At 40.0% G+C, this 19,408-nt stretch overlaps 1 protein-coding gene across 2 annotated transcripts in view; it reads left to right on the forward strand.

Moving 5' to 3' along the window:
* LOC311046017 (uncharacterized protein) overlaps nucleotides 1-19,408 on the forward strand; it is a 52,068-nt gene that overhangs the window by 1,674 nt on the left and 30,986 nt on the right. For both annotated transcript variants that reach the window (XM_084058090.1, XM_084058091.1), the window contains exons 3-14: nucleotides 4,134-4,176; nucleotides 8,158-8,229; nucleotides 9,044-9,178; nucleotides 9,588-9,632; nucleotides 12,202-12,318; nucleotides 13,222-13,287; nucleotides 15,609-15,644; nucleotides 15,831-15,893; nucleotides 16,886-16,921; nucleotides 17,171-17,212; nucleotides 18,039-18,122; nucleotides 19,213-19,257. In XM_084058090.1, coding sequence (XP_083914216.1) covers nucleotides 4,134-4,176; nucleotides 8,158-8,229; nucleotides 9,044-9,178; nucleotides 9,588-9,632; nucleotides 12,202-12,318; nucleotides 13,222-13,287; nucleotides 15,609-15,644; nucleotides 15,831-15,893; nucleotides 16,886-16,921; nucleotides 17,171-17,212; nucleotides 18,039-18,122; nucleotides 19,213-19,257 — 784 coding nt within the window. The remainder of the gene's footprint in view (nucleotides 1-4,133; nucleotides 4,177-8,157; nucleotides 8,230-9,043; nucleotides 9,179-9,587; nucleotides 9,633-12,201; nucleotides 12,319-13,221; nucleotides 13,288-15,608; nucleotides 15,645-15,830; nucleotides 15,894-16,885; nucleotides 16,922-17,170; nucleotides 17,213-18,038; nucleotides 18,123-19,212; nucleotides 19,258-19,408) is intronic.

Below are 19,408 nucleotides of genomic sequence, written 5' to 3' on the forward strand. Positions count from 1 at the left end.
GCACGCACGCACGCACGCACACACACACACACACACACACACATTATATTATATTGCATGCCAACATTGTTTAGGTGTAGGTGTAACATATGTTGCATGCAGTAGCCTACTGTATGTTGTATAAGCAAAACGTATTTCACACACACGCACACACGCACACGCACACACACACACACACACACACACACACACACACACACACACACACACACACACACACACACACACACACACACACACACACACACACACACACACACACACAGGACAGGAAAGAATCTTCTGAAGTACACATGATTCACTTACTCAAAATCTTGCCATGTTGTAGTAGCAATAGTGGGAGGCCCCCCAGAAATTTTGTGACAGGTTCAGTGATGGTCCATGCTAACTTGCGTGTGTTGGACATACTACAAGAGATACGGCTACTATGCCATGGAGGTGTTTCAAGTGCGGGCTTATAAAAATTCCATGTTGGAATGCTTTGTGTTTTGATCTAAACTAGGAAATGTAAGATCCAGAAACCTGTTTCAGCCTGTGAAGTTCAAATCTGAGTGAGATGAAATGGAAGATTTGTATTCCTCATGCTGGTTTGGAAATTGAGAGATCAAGTCGTTACCAACCAAGATAAATTCAATATTTTGAACCATCATCTAGGCTGTACAGTGGAATTAAACAAAGTCATTTCACTACAAGCTTATATAATATATGAATGACAATGATAATCTGTAATGGCAAGTAGAGCAACAAATATGAATACATTATATATAAAAATGCATAGCATTTATTATATCATCAATTATGGAAGTGAACTCTTGAAAGTACCAAGGTTTTAACAATGAAAGCAGAGCTAGCAAACTGATCTGTTTTCCTTCCTCTGTTTGCTTTGCTTCAGTGAATAGCAGATCCACCAGCATGGTGGTGTCAGAATAGATTAGCGCCATGGTCCAACTCCCAGGCTGGACAAAATAAAATCCTCTCAAAAGCAGGAGATCCTGGGACATATACCTGCATGGCAGACTTAGTCAGTACAATAAGTGGAAAGAACTGTGCCAAGAAATCTCTTCCTCCTTGCCTGGGTGACATGCAACTTCCTGTTACCATATCAGCAAAAGGGAAAAAAACATTTTGCGGTGAATTTGTTCATTTGTGTCATTACTGTGAATATGTTGATGCATTTTTTTAATAATTGCCATAAATAAAAAAATGAAGAACTATTGAAAATAGCAGATCTACAAGCTCACAACGTGGCACAAAGCGTCGCATTGGCACAAGGGAGAATGGCTGCAGTTCTTTACATGTCCACATGACTACTCAACACATGGACAACCAGTGTTGCTTTCTGTGTCCCTGCTTCACTGATCCAGAGAGAGTCAACAGACTTAGCACGATATTGATCATTACTCCTACAGACATGGTGATGAGTTTGAAAAACAACAGTATTACTTTAATTGTTATGCTGTAAAATTCACAGGAACTCTCTACTTTATACTTGAGTAGAAACTGCTACTTTTCACTTTGTACACAGTGCTGTGTTAAACGGAATACAGGAAACTGGGATTTGATTTATATACAATTCTTGTCACACAGTTTGTGTCTGCTGGGCAGTGAGCCAGAGTTGTGTACCGTGTACACGCAACGGACACCATCAGAAATCACCTCAGCTTTAACCACTTAGAATAGTGTATTGATTCATTGACACAGGGGTTATTTGAAGAACAGGATGCCCTCCCTACTTGTCTGGATTTGAAGTACCTGTCAGCATATAGTGCAAAATCATGAGCATGAGTCCTATAGCGTTCCCTATTCTGGGCGCGAACATTATGCAAACAATTGCAGTTGTGAGCTAACCAGGGGTCATCAACATGCCAGCTTGTGACGTTTTCATCGATATTTTATTTTTGCCACAGACATACAAAATAAGTGATCGATATTATATTTTACCAGAAATACATAATGAACTCCTAATGTGCCATACTGTATTGTCTATGCCAATGTGCTACACATTTTTCAATGATAGTATATCTGCATTAACCACTGAGCCACAAAGAAATATAAGCCATTGTTTTAAAAGCCAATCTACAAGCTTACAACACATTACATCATGACATGTTGAGAGATTGTAGATCTGGTATTTTCGAAACATTTCAGAAATGTTTCTAATAATTTATTTATTTACTTGGCCTATAATGACATGCCCAAAATGGGGATGCCAGGGTTAAAGAGGTTACCTATTCTGAAGAAAACCGTAAGACTGCCAGGAGGCTAAGACAGGCATTACATGTGGCATGATGGAAGTCTATTCCATATTTGGGATTTCAATTAATGGTCTTAACAGTACAGTTAGTGCTTCCATCGTAGTTACATGAGCAAAGGGCCATTTAGGTGCAGAGGTGAGTGAGTTCATATGGTGGTTGTAGAGATTGCTGGCTTTTCAGAGTTTTTCCGACAGTGTTACTTGAGGTCAGGAGGAGAGTACCAGTTCTACCTTACTGATACAATTTAGTTTTTGATTGGTATGGTAGATAGTTGTGGTTTCTTTCCATTACGGTGATATCTTGATGAAACATCTTCGTTCTATCATGATGAGACAGTCTTAGACCTTGCATAGTTGTGATGTAAGATATGTGGAAAAATGTAAAAAGGAAGGTCAGAGTCACATGATGAGTGATTATATAATGATAAAGGTTTAAAGGAATGCAGTGTCACAACAACTACTTTCATGTAAGGGCTCCTAACTCTATTCAGAGGTGAGCAAATGTATAAGCTGGAGGTCTGATGGTGATTGTGGACCCCAGGCTGTGGATCAAGGGTTTCCACTGATTATGATTGTGCAGTGTTATTATAGTTATATATTGTTATTTTTGGAAACTTTGAAACAACGGTGAAAATCTTTTCCAACAAGCTTTACTACTACAGTTCTGCCCTCCTTTGCTTTTGTAGCAAATGGATCCTTCTGAACAGATCTATTTTTGATCTTTTTCTACAGTTTAATTGTCTGACCACACCACATATGGATCCATTGTCTTAAAAAATAAAAGGTTTCTCCAACAAAGGATTAACCGATTTAGACTATGAGGCCGATTCTAAAAATGCCTTCTAGATCCTGAGTTTTCTGAAAAACTTCAAATATTTATTACAAAATCACAAAAAGTGTATGTTGCTATATACTGTACATAGCAACAGGAACCCCAAAATGGGTGCCCTTCTTGAAAGGTATTGTACATGTACTGTATTGTATATGTACTGTATATAGGAGTTCCCGCCCAAAATAGGTTAAACACACATTTTGCTATTTTCAGGGTAGCTATTATCAAACATTACTTCTAGCTGTCTTGTCCTCACCTGATGCAATGTTCAGTACTATGTACAATACCACAAATCTCCTAAAACATATTAATGAGCATGTCATCCCGACACTTTACGAGTCACCAACATTATTCAAACCAATTTGAATTCAAAGATTAGATTGTGAATATTCAGTATGTTTTTACATTATCATGAAAATAAATATATGGACAATATTTTTACATTTTCTCAATAGAAATACATTAAAAATGGGCCATGGACATAGACAGGTCTTGCCAAGGACATGTTTGTCCGCATACGGTCATGTTGGTGACCCCTGGAGCTAACTGAGCTTGTAGATCAGCTATTTTTTGGCAAAGAGGGGATAGAGGTAGATGCTAGCAGAACTAGTATAGAGCCCCTGGGTTTTAAGTGGTTAATTTAACTCTGAGATTTTGGGGCCTTATGAGTACATTTTCACACCCTCACAGTGAAATTAAATTGTAAAGTAAAATAAAGTCCAGCTCCACCATTGAACATTTTTATTCCACCCTGATAACTCACCTTTTTCTCTATTGCTTTTAGCTCAGTCTGAGGGCAACTAACTCATTGTCTGTTTTGACCACTGAATGTAATTAACTTTTGTGTTAAATTGTACTGCTTTTTATGTTTCTAACTGTACAGTATTTTATGGGGTCTATATGATTTTATTTTGAATGGAAAACACTTATTTTGCTTTTAAATGTGCTATACAAATAAAGGTGAATTGACTTGACTAGACAACACTGTCAATCTGTGACAAAGTGACTGGGTTGACTTGTAACAGCATGTCTTTGTTACTTTTGCAGGTGGATCATTGTCCTGGTCATCTCTGTGCAACAGGCCAATGCAGTGAGTGATTTTAAAATGTTACAAATCTTCACTTATACCCTTTGCCAGTGAAATAAAATATCAACCCCATTTGCCAATTTTGTTAAACACATGAACCTTAGCATCCCTATTCTAGGGCTGACAGTCAGTAAAAAAAACTGATCTACAAACTAGGCTAAACAGGAGGACGCCTAGTATAGAGCCCTTGGGAATCCGGTAAACTAAGTATAGGGTTTAAGTTACTCTAAGCTGGTCAAATAACAAGCATCTACTCATTAATATATCATGAGACAATTTTGTACATAATTGTCCTGGGAATGAATTCTATGCTTCATTTATTCTTCATTTCATATGAAAGTACACCACAGTAAAAATGGAACTGCAGCTTATTGAAGTGACTTGCTTTTCAATATTTTGGCAAAGATTTGTCACTCAAATTACATATTACATAGGCCTATTGTGAGAATTATGAGTGATTTGAATTGATATATTTAGCTAATATTTTCCCAAGCAAATGAGTAATCATTAATACACTAAAATCTAATTTGAATGATAACATTAAGAAATAATGTATACATAATACAGTTCTGTCTATCTATCTATCTATCTATCTATCTATCTATCTATCTATCTATCTATCTATCTATCTATCTATCTACTGTATCTATTTAAAGCAGGTATAGCTTTGCCTTTTTTAAATATGGTTTGGTCTGTTGCTGATGCTGTTATCCAGAAAACATTATCAGGGAAGGGTTTAGTGCTTTATTTTATCACACTTCAAATAGGACACATGGCTGTTCATGAACAGATTGAACTATTCATAGATCACTTGTTGAGGAAAGACTTTTTGTTGAGGAAAGTCTGACCATGTGTCACCCATTTGACGCGATGGGGTCTCCCGTTGTGTCATTTTCAACACTCACATTTAAACATTGAAAACAAGGCAGGCGCACCGCCAGAAGCGGACTTGAGGCCTTGAGCCCGTGAGGCACCCTTGAGCAAGCCATTAGCTGAGCTTCCGTCCGCTTCTGCCGACTCTGCATCGTTGGAGTTGCATACTGATAGGCAGAGAATCATAAATCATCATAATCATCATGTCGGGTGTGAGAATGCGTTGAAATACTAATACAGCATGAATTACAACTATTTGCCATTTGTTTGGAGTACTACTGTTTTATTTACATTGGTGGAATGACATTTTCTATCTGAAGTAAACATTCCAATTGATTCAGACAAGATAACACCTGGCACAGTGTGCGTGTGTGTGCGTGTGTGTGCGTGTGTGTGTGTGTGTGTGAAATACGTTTTGCTTTTACAACATACAATAGGCTACTGCATGCAACATATCCTACACCTAACCTAAACAATGTTGGCATGCAATATAATTCACATGGACAGTGTTAAGGAAGAACCCTAACCCAGGGACTGGGACACATTAGAAGAATCTTATATCCTGACATCACACACCCACCTCTCCACTCCATACAGTAGCAGTCTCAAGCTGCTATGATCTCTCTGGTGCTCTTGATGACCTTTTGCCGTTTTGTTTTTACACCCAGGAACTTATTTTCCCCAAACAGACACTAACGTCCATGTCCTCTGCAGCCCCAAGTCCCAGTTCTTATTACATGCAGTGTACATCGCCTCTTTCACATATGAACTCTGGAAAATATCCCGGGTGTCATGTCAGGACATTGTCCGGCTTTGCCCTGGCTTTCACACATGTAGTACGCAACGGGAGAATGTCCGTTTCAGTCACATCACTGTAAATAGTTAGATTTAGGCGGGCGGGTGTGTCTGTGACTCTGTGTAGATGCTCACGTTCGCTACTTCCACTTAACAGCATGAGGGTCAAATGAAATCGTATTTATCCATTCCTTCCACAGAACGTGACAGATGTGAAAATAAATTATGAAATGATTATGATTGGGAATTGAAGTGCTTGATGTCTCCTATTGACGCACCCATGCACAACACACAGTTATAAGGACTTTAAAGATCAATCAACCCATTATTGATTTTGTAAGTGTATTTCACATGTTTAAATGTTTATAATAAAGGTGTAAAGGGGGAATACAGGAAGACAGTTTTGTTTTGTTCTAGTTTTAGCCAGAAAGTTCATGCTATGAAAGACAGTTGGTGGACACAGTGAGTAATAATATTCCTATTCATTGCATAGAGAAAGCTGTGGTAAATTCCACTTCAGTGCAATGTTAAATTGACAAGTATTGCTAGAATTCCTGGCATGAACGTGGATGATGTATGTAGTGGTGAACAAGAATTTTAACAGTAGCCGTGTCCAGGAATCTTTTGCTTCTTGGTTTACATTGACCCTGCTGCTGTGTTGTTGTTCTCACCTCTTACTGTGTTCTCACAATTGTGAAATGCAGTGCCTTGCAATGGCCTCTTCAAGCTAGAACCATTAAGGGATTAACCAATTGTTGTGTGATGTGTTGGTTTCTGAAAGATGGAGGACACACATGAGAATGTGGGTCCAGTCTATCAGCAGATGTCCAATAAGCCCCCCTTCCTCGCCAGTGTAAACTCACAGACATCTAAATATTTAGTAATCTTCAGCAAAACATTGGTCAGTGTTTGTGAAACAGGCACTGCTGCGCTGTAAAAAGAAAAAGAAAAAAAGAAGACCTGTACAGTTCCGCAGCACTTATCCCACACTCGTTGCACGTGCAATGCAGGGAATTCCCGGAGTCTGGAGTTGAGGGATCACACAAAATGTGTGTGAAGGCATCGAGAGATAAGCTATACGCACAGGTGCCTTCACCTCTGTCTCCTCGGTCAGAGATCTCATTATGCACTGTTGTCTACATATGAGAATAGGCCTAATCATTGGTTTAAACCTTATCTGGCCTCTGCCTCCCAGTCCAATCTGCAGCAGGAGCTGTGTGAATTCTTGGGAATATCTGAACCTCGCCCTACTCACTGATGTCCTCTGTGAAGTGAAATAGTCTTATAATAATCCCTTCTCTGCTAAAAAAGGGGCATTCAGGGTGCAATCAATGTGGAAGGTGGATAATTTATACCAGTGGTTTTCAAACTTGTATTTGTGCCCAAAAGCACACACCAAAGGGCAAGTCAAAATCTAAAGGTACACCTGTGTTCATATCCATGCAAAATCATCACTTTGTAAATGTAAATTTTGTTATTGACTGCCAAATAAAAAGTTTAACCGCTTAAGCCCTAATTCATACTTTAACAAATAGTGAAAATAGCCAATCTGCAATGATATGCTAAAAATCACACCCAGTGTGAAGTGGGCGGTGGGTCATCACAGTGGTCATCACAGTGATGGAAGCTCACTTTAAAAAAAAAGTGTTTTTTTAAAAGTGCATAGTCCTATTTATAGGTTATTAATTTCATCATGTGTCTCACTAGCCAACCACAGTGCTGAATAAAGTCAGCCAATAGAGTCAGCCAATCACAGTAAAGCTAGGGGTGTACTAATGTAGAGGGGTGTGCTATTATGGGCCAATCACAGTGCAGCGAAGGGAGTACTATGAGGTGTCCCAACCCCACTTATAGGGGCGGCTACACCGCCCAAAAATAAGGAGGCCAGGTTGAAATATAGTTAAAATATATATTCTTTTAGTGTATAAAATGTGTATGTATTGGGAAATGAGTGCACAGTGCACACATTTTGTATAGTTATATACATGTACTGTATATATTGCAATAATAATGTGTGGTTGTCTTTTAAGGCACATCTGGTCTTGTCACATGGCACAACACTGTTTGGGACAGTGTTTGGGACAGTGTGTGTGTGTGTGTGTCCGTCCACACACAAACAAACGCACACACACACGCACACACACACACACACACACACACACACACACACACACACACACACACACACACACACACACACACACACACACACACACACACACACACACACACACACACACACACACACACTTCTTTATAAAGCGTGTTGATATGTCAGTCAGTCATTGTATACTGTGTCCCTATGTGTTCTTGCAGGGGGATGTACAGGTCCCGTGTGAAGGCAGAGACTGCTCTGAGTGCCGGTGTCTCCCTGCCAAAGGTGCACGGGTACGAACTCTCTCCCTGTTTGCTCTTCACATTTTGATATATTATATTGTATTATTCGGCTACTAGTACTTGTACTACCTTTGCACTTTAAGTACAATTTTGAATACAGGACTTTTACTTGTAACAGTATTGTAACAATACGGTATTTATATATTGTTGTATTGCTAGTTTTACTTGAGTAAAAAAATCTGAGTACTTCCACCACTGGGTTACAGTAACTTTTATACTATAATGTGGAGCATGTTTTCTTATCCTAAGGCTGGCAGAATGTTTCCAGCGCCCCCTAGAGGGTGAGCACTCAACACAGAACACATTGAGAATTGTTAGATGAGATTGGATTTCACTTTTTTGTCTGCCTGTTCAACATAGAAACACATAAGGAACATTAGCAAACAACACAAGTCTCCAAAATACACCCATACTTCCTTAAACAAACATGTCAGCAAGGCTGTTTTATTTAATGCTGCAAATTGGCCAAGTGCATAAATCTCCTGCTAAAGCGACTTCAACTGTGCTTTAGTCAATAATTCAATCAACTAAAATGTCACAGTGTCTTTGCATTTCTTACCTAATGCATTTCTACCCTCCTCGCTTCCTTTTACCCTTTTTTTCTTCCTCTCCTTCCTTCTCAGTCCTTCCCCTCTTTATTTTGTACTTCCATTATGTTCAGCTTTATAGCTGCTGTAATCAATCTTGTTGAGGCCGGAACAGGTCGTAAAATTCAGGCAAGGAGGAAGGAAGGGACTATGTTTTAATTCAAAAGAATCAACCTCTACAACTGTAATGTGTTCTACCTGAACTGTCCTCTTTGCAGGGAGCTCCAGGGAAAGTTGGGTCGCAGGGCGCCCAGGGACCGATGGGGCCAAGGGGTCGAGAAGGGGATTTGGGAGAGAAGGGCCGCAGGGGCATAGAGGGATTGCCTGGCCCTGAGGGGATTAAAGGGGACAGGGTAAGTGTGTGTGTGTGTGTGTGTGCGCGTGCGTGCGTGTCTACTGTATACACGAGAGACACAAAGTGAGCATGCAACAACAGCCAGCAATTAGCTAGGCCCAAGAGTCAGAGTGAATCAGATTAGCAATTTGGGTAGCTCAACACCAAAAAACAGGATTGTCATTGGGATCACTTACTGTATGTACGATCTGTGATCACAGAATTATCTCAGCAAAACATTCTGGCATTATGTCAAAATATATTTAACACCCAAAATCCAAATCTGATCCACTCGGATAGGGAGTCAAAGTTTTGAACTCTTGAGCCCTAGATCAGCTATTTAAGCTGTAATATGACAAAGAATATGAGGCTTAAGTGGTTAAACTGGTTACATGAATGAATGATGTTCATATTCATTTGAATTGCAGGGATTGACTGGTGTTCCTGGGTTTGTCGGTGCTAATGGCCTTCCAGTAAGTAAGACATTGAATGAGAGTTATGGTTATTGCTGTAATTTTGTTACTCATTCTGTGGATTATGATATCTCACACAAGGATCCCATCTTATCACATCTTGGACAACTGATTCAGGGTAGTAATAATTACATGCAAATGAAACAACGGTAAATTAGAGGTGTGCGTAGTTGAGTTGCATGGCTCATCACCAGATAAAAGGTGGCGTGAGACGAGCTTTCAAATGCAGTCAGTCTCATCCTTCTAGGATGGATAGTTCAGACGGTATGCAATGTGTTAAGTGTGATTTATACCTAGATGTGGGCCGGTGTCGTTCGCTGAAAATAGACAAGCTACAAGGTTGTAGATCATCTATTTTTGCCATGCGACACTGGCCTGCAACTAAGTATAAATTAACCTGAGACCGATTCTACAAATTCCTTCTAAATCAGTAGTTCTCACACTTTCAATATTTTTCTAAATATGTTCAAAAATAGCAGATGTGCAAGCATGCAGTGCAGTACAAAGTGACGAGCTGTGAGCTTGTAGATCTGCTATTTTTGAATAGCCAACTCTAAAATCTGAGATGACACTGTTGCTTTCCCGTTTTTTATGGAAAGAGTCTTGTGGACCATAAACTTTGACCACCAATTTGCACCATACTGGCTGATATTGAATTAGAAATGTAATATGTGAAGTTTCATGACCTTGTGTTTTGATTTATACAGTGTATTGAGCTATTGCAGACATAATTACATACCTGTACACATACATCTACAGTATATACACATAGACAGACAGACAGTGACGTCATTACAATTATTTTCACTATCGCCTTGCAGCTCAACTAAAGCCTGATTTATAGGCATATTAGGCATTACGCATAAAACTGAACGAGCACACATAAAACGTGCATTGGTACACAGTAAAACACTATGTTAATTTAACTCTGAGACGATTTATTTTACTCAGTATCCTTTACATCTGTCATTATGTGTGCTGGGTGATCAGATAATCGTGAAATGCAGACATGTAGTAAATGCACCCACAATGCAATGGGGACAAAGATAAATGCATATATTTATGATTAATAATTGATAATAACGTAATGAATTACATTATTATTTGCATGCATATCCAACAACCAAGTGCACATGAAATAAAAGTCTATGCTATTAGTCATACATATTTTATTTAGTCGGTTGACTGGTTCTGTTCAGTTCAGATATCTGACATACACTGGTATTTAAATGACACAACCCCATGTGTTGAGTCAAAGTACCCCACGTCAAATAGTAAGTGAAAGTTGTTCATTCTAATTTCTACTTGAAAATCAAAATATTGGAGTACTTGCTTTTGTAGGCAAATATGTATTTTCTTTTTAATGTCATCACATTGCTGTATTTTTGTCCACAGTGCATTTACAGAACCTCTTAACTCATTAAAACCACAGCCTGAATGTAAATACTTGCATGTAGAACCACAAATTATTTGACACAAATTGCCCAAACATCAGCATAAACACTTATTTGATTGCAGAGATGATGTTCATGTGTGGTAAACATCACTTACATTGATTGATTTAGATATGACCACTTTACTTGTTGTCTTTCTGTCACCATAATAATCATGGTCACCACAGCTATGTTGCTTGACTACCAGCAGCCAAACAAGTTAACTTTGTTTACTTATTTTAACCTGGTGTCCCTGTTTTGGGCATTGCATTATACTGTAGGTGAACATTTTACAAAAAAAATAAATAAAAAGAATAGATCTTTCCATAAATCAACAAAAAATCTTTCAAAACGTTTCAATAGCGAAAATAGCAAATCTACAAGCTCACATGTCGCATCACAGTAGTTTAGGGATTAAGTAGTTAACTCTTACAGTGCAGGAGTGCTATTGGTTGTTGTTGAACTGAACTGTTGAACTGTTGACTTCAAATAACAAGTAACAACAGTCTACTTCTTGGAAATGTAGTGAAAAGTAGGTTATTTATCTTTCAAATGTGTGAAAGTTACCACCCAAAAATATAAACACATGTCAAATACAGATAACCTACTATGATGACAGAGGAGGTAGCCGACGGTTCTGCTGTGTTGATGGTGCAATGCAACCTGAATATGATGTGTCTAGTGCACCCTCTAGTGGATGTATTATGACATAAACTGATCTGGTTCTCTACAAAGGCTTTATATAACAACATCTTTGATGACAGCGTGAGAAGATTTATCTATTTCTAAAAAGTATATTATACTTTATATAATATCCCCCCCCCACACACACACCTATCTTAATCATACAGTCACCAACCATAATAACTTTCAATATTGCAAAAATATTTGTGTATTTGTATTTATGTCAAAGTGGCTTCTCACCACCATATCTGTTATAATAATACCGCCTCTCATACCTGCTAAAATACCACTCATAACTTTACGAATAATAATTAATACTTTGATTAATAATAATACACTCATAATTGTAATAATAACATTCATGACTGTGATATAACACATGCCTGTAATAATGCCACTCATAACTATAATAATGTCACTCATAACTGTAACAATGCCACTTGTTCACTCAGGGCCATCCAGGATCAGGGGGTGAACCTGGATTACCAGGACTGGACGGCTGCAATGGTACAAGGGGGCAACCAGGAGTACATGGCCGTCCTGGACTGGATGGACGCCATGGACCCCAAGTGAGTACAGTAACTTTTATACCGAGGACCCTCATACACTGTAAATCCTCAGTGTTCATTTAACTCTGAGAGTGTACACATACACATTTGTGTACATTTGTACGCACTTGAAAATGGATAAATTAACATTCGGGAATTTACTGTGTATTCATTAATCATTCACTCTTAGCTGAGACCATTCATTGAAAGAGGGTGTAAATCTTCTTGAATGACACTTGGAGCTACTTTCCTTTCTTCCTTCTTAATTTAAAATTAAAGGAGTAGTTCACGCTAAAAAAAACATATTTTCTATCAATTAAACACCCCATGAAGCCTTGAATTCATAGATATTTTTTTGTTTTTGTTGCCTTCCTGAGCCAATAATTTGATGAACGTTGTCATCGGTCAATAGGAGACTCAGCAGGAGACTATTTGAGACTCTTTGAGACTCCACCGGTCATCAAATGATTGGCTCAGGAATGCGACAAAAATAAAAACATCTCCATGAGGGGTGTGTAATTGATAGAAAATAAGTAATGTTTTGGGTAAACTACTCCTTTAAAGCAGCACTATGTAACCTTTTTTAATTAATACATTTTAATTTCTCTGTGCGGTAGAGTATGCTAATACAATATAACGTATTAGTCTCCCTGCTCTTCTATTGAGACATTTAGATTGTGTCAAAGGTCATGTCTCACCTAGACACAGGATCTGTCAAATTTTTACATGATGGTCAAGATTAAATTTATCCCCTGAGCAAGCAGGCAGACTCTATTAGCTCAATGGTAAAAAATGTCAGTACTTGCGCAGGAAACCGGGTGCAAATCCAGGGTAGAAGAGGAAAGTCGCATAATGCTGCTTTACAAACTATACAAATGAATGAACATTGTGTCACGTGTCAGTATTGTATTTTGTCTTTGTCAGGGATTCCCTGGACCTAAAGGGATAAAAGGAGAGCCTTTGTATGACTCAGCCTCGCCAGGCCTTCCTGTGAGTTTCTAACACTTTGTTGGGATTTCAGCAATAATGATGGTTTGGGTTTCATTAAAGAGTAGGTTTTCATTTCAGCATTACATTTCAGCATGAATTCATTAATCAAAAGGGTTAACAGACTCGTCTCTATTGCATTATTGTGTACACAGCCTCTCTCACGCTCTGCATCTGGGTGAGAGTTTTACGACTTAGCAAGCAATGAATTCTTAGTCCCACTCTGCCAACCACTGTACTTTCCGTGCCACAAATGACGTGTCCCAATCTGAATGAATGAATGTATTAGGCGATAAAAAGGAAAGAGCACATCAGCACTTCCACAACATATAGCAGACACAATATCACCAAGGATAGAACACAATAAAGCCCTAAGGCTTATTGTCTCCGCCAGGCCGAAAGGCATGGCGAGAGAGTATGTTTTGCCCCCTGTCCGTCCGTCCGTCCGTCCGTCCGTCCGTCCCTCCGTCCGTCCCTCCGTCCGTCCGTCCGTCCGTCCGTCCGTCCGTGTGTGTGTGTGTGTCCGTCCGTCCGTCCGTGTGTGTGTGTCCGTGTGTGTGTCCGTCTGTGAACAGTTAATCTCCGGCACTGTTGGCTTGCTCGCAGCGAAACTGTGCACACACACTCCCTGGATGCCAATTCAGAACCTCTGCCCCAAATTTTTCACATGGGCCTGTTATAGCGCCACCAGGAGGCCGCTTTTTGCAAAACACATTTTTTGACAGTACTCCTACAGATTTTGTCCAAACGTCATGCAAATTGGTACACAGTATCTTTATAGTCATTCAACAAAACGGGTGTTTCAGATTTTTCATATTCCATCCTGATTGGCTCAAAATGGCTTCCAAAGTTTGCAGAAGTGCTCCGTGTTGAACAAAATGCCTCAAATCATGAACACAGCATGCAATTTCCGTGACATTTCACACGTACATTCCCACTAGGCCGAGGAAGAAATGCCACAATTTTTCACATCTGCCTTTTATAGCGCCACCAGGAGGCCGACTTATGTAAAACACATTTTTGGATATTACTCCTTCAGATTGTATCCAAATTTAACATAAATCGTTACACATGATCTCTATAGTCATGAGATCAAGACTGATCTTTTTGTATTTTCATATTCCATCCTGATTGGCTACGATTGACATCTAAAGTTTGCATGAATGGCTCGTATTGAACTAAATGCCGCAAATCATGAACGCAGTGTCCGATTGCTGTGAAACTTTGCACGCAGATTCACACTACGTTGAGGAACAAATGCCACCCTTTCAACATTGCCCTAATATATAGCGCCACCAGGAGGACGATTTGTACAAAACTTGATTCATCACGCAAACCGGTACATATTATCTCTATAGTCAAGTGATCAAGACGGATCCGTCCGATCTTTCACATTCCATCCTGATTGGCGAATTCAGAACATTGCTGGTCCACACTCACCTACCTGACCTGGCGGAGACCTGTGCTCCGAGGAGCACTTTTTCTAGTTTCCATTGTGGTCCTCTAAAAAAAACACGATGTGTGTTATTATGGTACCTGTCGTGTGTCTATGGCCCTGCACAAACCTGTGTGTTTGTGTTCTCATGCTATGTGTTGTGGGTTGTGTTGAGTGTCTATGCCCCCGGGCCATAATTACAGATATAAACAGCCACAGATACAGTATATACTATGTGGCTATTTGATTGCTGTGTGATGAACATAATGTACATTCCTCTCCTCATCGCATGACCCAACCTGGTTGGGTGTTTTATCAGTATTATATCAAAATGTCATTTCAAAATCAGTGAGGGAAGGGCTTCCAAAATGGCCCAGAACTATGAAAGAATATGACAAAAGGAAGCTCCTGAATGCAGAAATAACACATTGCTATAAAGCAGTGCACTGTTCAAGCACCTTAAAAAAAAAAAAAAACTTTGTCTGAGGATCAGCCTTCTTTATAGCACCATTACATGCTTTGTGTGGTTGCCTAGCGTAGGTACACTTTTGTGCTTGAGCGACTTTATAGAGTAGAGTAGAGTAGAGTAGAGTTTCATTATGGCCACGGTCCATGTGCACAATTCCATTCGGACACTGCATGATACTGTACTGTACGAAGAAGAGGTCAAGGTCAAGTCAAGTTTATTAATGTCCCAAACTGGGCAATTTATGCTACGGCAGATAATAAGAACTCTAAAACACAGTAAACATACATAAACAAGAACATAGACATAGACATGGTCACAAGATCCATGTAAGAGTACTGTACACCGTGTTTGCGTAGTTATACAGTATGTCTATGTGAAAATATTTTACTGTACATTTTTCATTTATTTCCTCTTTAACAGGGAGAACCTGGGAACCGTGGACCACCTGGAACAGAGGTGGGTTTTCCATTTCTCATTTTTATGGGGAAATAGAAATACTGTAATGTAATTGCGATGATTTAATAGTGATTAAATCATTGCCACCCTCAGGTAGAGTCCATTGCAAGCCAGGCTCAGTTGAGCTACAAGGTTGCATTGGATGTTGTGTTGAAACTGGTTCATCTTTTCTGTTTCTTTACACAGGGGTCTCCAGGACGGATTGGGTTAAAGGGTGACATTGGGCCCCCGTCCCGTGACGGGTTTCAGGTGAGAAAAGCTATGCATTGTTTTGTCACATAGATCAGTGATTCTCTACCTGTTGAATTTCAAGGACCCCCAGTTTGATATGCATTAGGCCACAGACCGTCACTCTCAGACGGACTCCCATTTGATACAATTATGGGACCCCAATCTACACTGTGAAATCCTCAGTGTAAAAGTGTAAGAATTTAACCAAATTTGTACACTCTCAGAGTTACAGACACATAAGCGTCCATTTGGACCCCTGGTGGTCTCTGGGCCTGACATTGAGAAACAATGACATAGATCATACCCACCGCTGGAACTTATTGTTTGGAATGCTGAAAAGTCCATGTGGCAATAATAAACAAGTGCTCTGTATGTTGTCCATATAACATATTTATGGCATACATAGTTGAAATGTGTGCATGTAAAAAAATTAATTAATTGAATCTCAGTAACACCAACATTGTTCTTGTGAGCCACCTTTGTCATTATTGGAGAAGTATTTATAAAGATCACTATTTTTATTTGGCCAGATGAGGGGTAGACGGTCACCACGCTAGGAGGACATGTTCACAAGCAGCCAGGCTGCATAGTGCGGCTCACCACCGCTGTCAAGGTTGGACAGGGACATCATGCTGTTTTTATACAATTTATTTGTGTGTGTGTGTGTGTGTGTGTGTGTGTGCGTGTGCGTGTGCGTGTGCGTGTGCGTGTGCGTGTGCGTGTGCGTTAGCATGTCATGTAGACAGATGCCAGGTCATTTGTAGACCTGGCATCCTATAGTGAGTATAGTTTCAATGTACAGCTTGTAGATTGTTTTATATTAGACTGATGATAGGTTCTTGGTTTACCTATGATCCTAGATTACGATTTCTATGCATTTGATGTACTGTATTACCTGTGTTGTCCTTGCTTACTGTAAATTGCTCTGGATTAGTAGTGTCTGCTAAATGCCTAAATTGTAAATCGTGTGTGTGTATTTTGTGACTGAAATCTACCTGAATTTTGTTTAGGGTCCGGATGGACTCAAAGGCAAAAGAGGACCACCAGTAAGTTCTCTTCACGCATAATGTCCACGTACACACTGTCCCATGGATGCAACAGCAGACAATCCTCCCACACTCTTACACACACACACGCACACGCGCACGCACACGCACACACACACACACACACACACACACACACACACACACACACACACACACACACACACACACACACACACACACACACACACACACACACACACACACACACACACACACACATATGAAAACATGTTAATTGTTTTTCAGGGTGATGCTGGAAGATCATTGGCTGGTGATAACGGTGATGATGTAAGAGACCTTTTGGATGTTAACCAGTGCATAATTCACACCACTGTCTGTCTATTCCTACATTGAGCTGTGCAGTCCATAGTGGGATCACATGCTTCCTCCTTGCATCACTGTCCATCCTTAAATGAATAACATGGCTCCCTGTTCATTTTGACATAAAGAAATAACAGACACAAACGCGTTTCGGCCCTCTGGCCTTCGTCAGCGTATGATACACTGATGAAGGGCAGAGGGCCGAAACACGTTTGTTTGTGTCTTTAAGACTGCTGCTGCTGCATTAAAGCTGAAAAACCACTAAAGACTTTTACTTGTGAGTGCGGTTATTTTTTATGTCAGTATTACTTGGAATCTGCACCCAATTAAGTTCAAAGAGACTACAGTTCCTGACCTTTGTGGTTGAGCACGCCGAACATTTAAGTCACTGTTAATTTTAGAATGATTTTAAGGTCCTTTTATTTGCTTAAATCTTTAAATGGGCTGGTCCCTCTGTATCTCTCTGGGCTCTTGTACCCCTACACCCCAGTCAGAGCTCTGAGATCTGCTGACATGCTGCTGCTCGTCATGCTCAGAACTAGAAAGAAAAGCAGGGGTGCCTTTTTAAGTCTTTACGTAAGACTCATTTCTCTTTTCTTTGGCTTTTAACTACATCTAAGCCCATCTTATTTATCTAATTATGTGAATATACTGTATATTATGTGTGGTTATGGTGACACTTGTGTGCATGTATAATGTATGCGTTGATTGTTGTTTTTATCCTGTACAGCGCTTTGGTGTTTTAAATGTGCTTTATAAATAAAGTTTGATTTGATTTGATTTGATCATTTAGGGTGAACAGGGACCCCCTGGACCCCCTGGGCTACTAGAGATAACAGGGTTTCCTGATTCTCCTCTCCCTCCCAAAGGTTTCAAGGTGATGGCCATCGCTTCCTATTACTGTGACATTATTGATGCACATAAAGCCTGATTTATACTTAAACGTATGACGGTGTCGTGTGACGAAAATATCCAATCTACAAGCTGTGCTTGTAGATCTGCTAGTTTCTAAAAAGTTTTAAAAAATGTAAATGGGTTGAAAGTGGTTATGAAGCATTATCCTGAAGTCTGGTACAGATCAATCTGTGTGTAACTTGCATTCAGAGTAAAGCTTTATGAGCTACCTGCTGAGAAGTATTTACAGTAGTGTGCGTGTGCGTGCGTGCGTGCGTGTGAGTGTGTTAGAGGGAGCGAGAGAAAGTGAAATTGTCTATCATAGAGTCTGAGTGTTCTGAGCCTTTGTTAAATTGTTTGCCAGCTAGTACATAATTCTGCTGATACATATGCATGCTGTTGATTCAAATAGTCTGGTTAAGTTATCTGCTGCAAACAGGAATGCACAGTGTTACACTCAGTACAGCATTGAAAATATTTTTATTTTGAAGGAAGTTTTGAGAATGTTTTTGCGAACGCGGAAGGCGCCGAAGGCGCACCTCCGCCCAAGTGGAGCTTACTATGAAAGTCTGCTCCGCTTGTGTGTGTGTCTGTCTGTCTGTCTGTGTACAGTGCACTGCCTGGGTGCGGCCGACAGAGTGCGCCAGAGTGCAGCTACAGTCAAAACACAAACACACACACACACACACAGACACAAAGTCCGTAAATACACAATATTTTGGAGCTGCGTTCGCTTCCAGCGTTCGCGCGTCTTACTTGTGTTACGGAAGAAGTTTCAGCTTTATTGAAAGGGGGAGATGTTGCGTCCGTAATATGCTTGTATGCATTACTGTTTAGTTATGGCATCCAGCCGCTAGAGGCATTGTAGAGTGGAGGAATAGAGCGAGAGAGAGGGAGAATACATGTGAGAGACAAGTAAAGATGGCGGTCCCCTGAATGCATTTGTGTTTGTGATTATTATTAGCACGTATCATTAGAACGTAACACTAATTTAATACTGGCACTTCTCTCGTTCTTTTGTTTGTTTGTTTGTTTGTTTGTTTCTTTCTTTGTATTTACCCCCCTTTATTCAGGGAGACCGGGGTCCAAGGGGAGAGAGTGGTCCAAAGGGCACACGCGTGAGTTTCAATTAATAAACATTGTGTGGGCGTGCATGTGTGTGTGTGTGTGTGTGTGTGTGTGTGTGTGTGTGTGTGTGTGTGTGTGTGTGTGTGTGTGTGTGCGTGCGTGCGTGCGTGCGTGCGTGCGTGCGTGCGTGCGTGCGTGCGT

The sequence above is a fragment of the Gymnoscopelus microlampas genome (assembly GCF_963454915.1).
Source record: "Gymnoscopelus microlampas genome assembly, chromosome: 5".
NCBI lineage: Eukaryota > Metazoa > Chordata > Actinopteri > Myctophiformes > Myctophidae > Gymnoscopelus > Gymnoscopelus microlampas.